This window comes from Alligator sinensis, unplaced genomic scaffold, assembly GCF_000455745.1.
Source record: "Alligator sinensis unplaced genomic scaffold, ASM45574v1 scaffold216_1, whole genome shotgun sequence".
In the NCBI taxonomy this organism is placed as follows: domain Eukaryota; kingdom Metazoa; phylum Chordata; order Crocodylia; family Alligatoridae; genus Alligator; species Alligator sinensis.
In genome coordinates, this window is record NW_005841868.1 from 221,665 (window position 1) to 225,637 (window position 3,973).

General features: G+C 44.5%; 1 protein-coding gene across 14 annotated transcripts in view; it reads right to left on the minus strand.

The window, feature by feature from the left end:
• RNFT2 (ring finger protein, transmembrane 2) overlaps window positions 1-3,973 on the minus strand; it is a 54,422-nt gene that overhangs the window by 39,216 nt on the left and 11,233 nt on the right. For all 14 annotated transcript variants that reach the window (XM_025192982.1, XM_025192974.1, XM_025192998.1 and 11 more), the window contains one exon: window positions 1,368-1,468. In XM_025192982.1, the coding sequence (XP_025048767.1) occupies window positions 1,368-1,468 (101 nt within the window). The remainder of the gene's footprint in view (window positions 1-1,367; window positions 1,469-3,973) is intronic.

The following is a 3,973-nucleotide window of genomic DNA, read 5'->3' on the forward strand; positions in this document are numbered from 1 at the left end:
ATTCTAGGCTCTTGAGAGCAACACTGTCCTGTCTAAGCAAAGCAACACAACCTTCCAATTGTACTGAAACACTTCTATTTAGCCTGGTATTCCTTAAGTCTGTCAAGCCTCATCAGCTGCCCCACATTCCCATCTCGTCTTCCAGATGGCCCTGCTTCCCAGTGCTACACTAAACAGTCTCTTTGCTGCCGTCTGTCGCCCTGCCCTTCTCTTCTGTCTGTTTTTCCTATTCTATACCCACCCAATCCTTTCCATCACCAGTCCCTGAATAACACCTTTCCCCAACACTTCCCAGAGCCCCCTAGATTCCCGTTTGCACTATTCTATGTTCCAAACATACAGGTGTAATATTACCTTGAACTCATACTTAATTCTTTTTAAATAAAATATTGCAGGGTGGAAGGGGTTAATATAAAATCCCGCCCCCCTCCAAAGCAGCAGTTAGACACAGTTACTTCCAGGCACTGCCAGCAATAAATTTGGTTTATTAAAGTAAATTCAGCACTGTACAACAGTGCTAGCACTCAACAAAAATCTGACTTGCGTGGGAGGAGGTAGGTGGCAGTAAAGGAACCATCAAAATTAGAGGCAAAAGGAACATATGTGTAAAAGAGCTAGACTACTGCTGCTCATTGGTTGTAGGATTGTTCATTGCATTGCATTGCATTATTCAATGATTGTTTTCCATGTGGCATTTCATAACAGAACACACCCAATTGCCACTGACAATTTTTCCACAGGGGCATGGATGTTAACTGTCAGACCAATTTTCCTAACAACTTAAGTTTGCTATTGCTCCATTTCACCTCATCTGCCCTAGTTTCATGCCCTGGCCTAACCTCAGCAATGCCTCTCCTTGTTTGGCATTAAATATCTCCCTCAGCGATTGTAATAAGTAGAGATGGACCCAAACCAGATTCCTGCATACAGGCATCTCTGAATTTTGGGAAGAGTTGTGATTTGTATTTGTATTTAGAGCTTGGCCTGCTTTGCCCCACATCCAACCCCCACCATCCAAATGCTGGCAATTAAATGGATACAGATACAAACCTAAACAATATTACTTAGGTTCATCTCCGGTAACAGAGCAGAAGTCTAATATACAGTGATGCAAAGAAACCATTAGGGGAAGGGAAGAAAAAAAAAAAATCAATGGGTCAGTGTTCCCATCTGGCTCCAGCACCATGGCTCTCTGTCTGTCATCAATTACCCCATGACATATAGTCCTGGACTCCATGGGCATAAGAGGTGCACAGACTATTTGTTGTGGGCCAGGGATACTCTCCCTCCCCCAGCTAATGCAAGAAGGTCGATTCTTACTTTCTACAATGCCCAGTTCCAGCAAGTATGTTTTACCCTCTGCCCACCTGTTGTACAGCTGCTGAGAGTTGAATGTGTAAAGCAAGTAGAGAGTATTCCCAGTAAGGAAAGCCAAGATCCATAAGATAATCAGCACTGACCTCTTCTCCTGAGCAAAAACAAGAAGCAGAGAAGACAAATTCAAAGTCTCCAGAGAACATACACATAATGCACCAAGCCTCTGACTGCTGAAAAATGTGAGGCCATCCCAAGGGACAAAGGCACACTTCTAAGCATTCAGTAATTAGTTATTTACATGGGAGTGAGACACAAACAGGCAGCCTTGTACAAACAGATAAACAGAGCCAGAGTCTGTCCTTTGTCAAATGGAGTTTCTCCAGCGAACACTGATGACATTAGTGCTGGAAATGGAAGTGTAAACTCACAGAACATGGTTTTCAAAGGTAGGCCCCTAAACAGGACATCCAAATCCTGCACACAGTGTATTCTAGTGTGTGCATGCTGGATCAGCATATAATACACTTAACTGTGCAACACAACACCACTCGCAGTTTGTTGCTTGGGGCTTCCACTGTAACAAATATCAGCAACCTGAACATCCATTAAGTACCTAAACCAATTAAGCTTATAGCATCTTTCAATCCCACTGTTTTGTAACTTTATCGAATGCCCCTGAACTGCATACTAACTGTAAACATAACTGCCTAATTTGTAACTAACTGTACCATTTAACTGGGCCAGAAACAAAGGGAAGCACCTAAAAGCTGCTATTAGAAGCCTTGAAAATGATGGGACATAGTTTTGCAACCGTTAATAACACAACACTGACAGCACTGTAAGCAGTACTCCTTAAGTACACAGCACTGTCAGAGCTGTGATGTTAGCAGTCCCAAAACTAGCTATAGCCAGTTTCAGGACTGCTATCAGATGCTTTGAAAATGACAGGAGCTAGGCAGTTTCAGAGCTGTTAATACCTCAGCATTGACAGCGCTGTAGACTAACAAGCATTAAGTTTGGATAAGTGCATACTCCAGATAAATGCACAGACACTGTTTTGGTTCTGAGCCTAATTACTTATACAGAGTACAATGTATATGCGTTTAGCTTGACAAGCAGGTACAGAAATGCCAGTTCAACATGCTGTTGTACTACAGATCTGAGTTTTCACTTACCTCAGCTGGATCTGGATGACCTTATAAAGGAACCACAACTGAAAACTGATAGACCCCAGTATTAAAGATACTGATAGAGCCCACAATAGAGCCCAATATTATATACAGCACACAATGCACACAGCATGGGTGGATATTGTTTGCTAGGAGGTTTCAGGATATTTGATTTCCAATTAAGAAACAGTTAAACAAAGCAACTTAAAATTGTGTATTATGGGAGATATGAAATTCTATAAAACACATTAGTCCAAAGATATTAGACCTGTGGGTCTCAACATTTTGAGATTCAGGGCGCTCTCACAATTTTTTTGAATTTGGCGGCACCCCAGTTAAGAACCACTGTTGTGCTGCCTCAGCTTACCTTGCTGGTTCTCAACTGGGATGCAGTTGCTACCACCACTGCTGTCAGGTAAGAGGACCCCACACACCTCATGCACAACCAGACAAGGGAGGCCTGCAGCCTGTGCACACATGCCTGCCTCCATTAGGGTTCTTTGATAAGCTTAAAGCAGGCAGGCTCACCCTCTCATGACACAGTCCTTTCCAGTCCAGCCCTACATACTCCTCTTGGAAACAGGAGCATGTGGGACAGTTTCCCTGGCAGCAGAGGCAGTGAAGCAACCTAGAGATAGGATGCTTCTGCTGCCAGGTGGAGCTGTCCCACACATGACTCTTTCCAGGAGTTGTGTGTGGGACTGGACTGGGAAGGGCTGTAGCAGGAGCACGTACTCTTTCCTGCATTAGGGTTATTAGATAAACCAAATGGAGGCAGGAACACCTGCTTCTACTTTAGCCGCTTCCCAGTTCAGCTCCAACATGTCTCCTGGAAACCAAGCCATGCAGAAAAGTTTCACCTGGCCACAGCCACAGCAGTGCCAGTATTACAGCATTAGTGACAGGTTCTCACAGCAGCCAAAGGTGCATGCCACCTCAGTTGAAAACCACTGTATTAGACTACAAACTTTTTTAATAAACCCCTGAAAACTGCCTGTCTTGGGGCCAAGGAAAAGTAAAATTTTTGGAAGAAAATTCTACATCTGGATGGAAAAAAAAAAGAGGAAAGATGTTTAGAGTGCTTCTGGAGGGGCTGGACGTGTTCAAATCAGCAGGTCCAGATGCTCTCCACCCCAGGGTGTTGAGGGAGCTAGCAGGGGTTATTGCAGGGTCCTTGGCATGGCTTTATGAGTGCTCGTGGTGCTCAGGCCAGGTGCCAGATGATTGGAAGATAGCCAATGTGGTCCCCATCTTCAAGAAAGGGAGGAGGGAGGACCCGGGCAACTATAGACCCGTCAGTCTTACCTCAATCCTGGGAAAACTCTTTAAGAAGATCATCAAGGAGCACATCTGTGATGGGCCGGCATCGGGGATAATGCTCAAGGGCAACCAACACGGTTTCATTAGGGGCAGGTCAGGTCAGACCAACCTGATTGCCTTTTACGATCAAGTCACAAAAGCATTGGATGCAGGTGTCGCCGTGGATG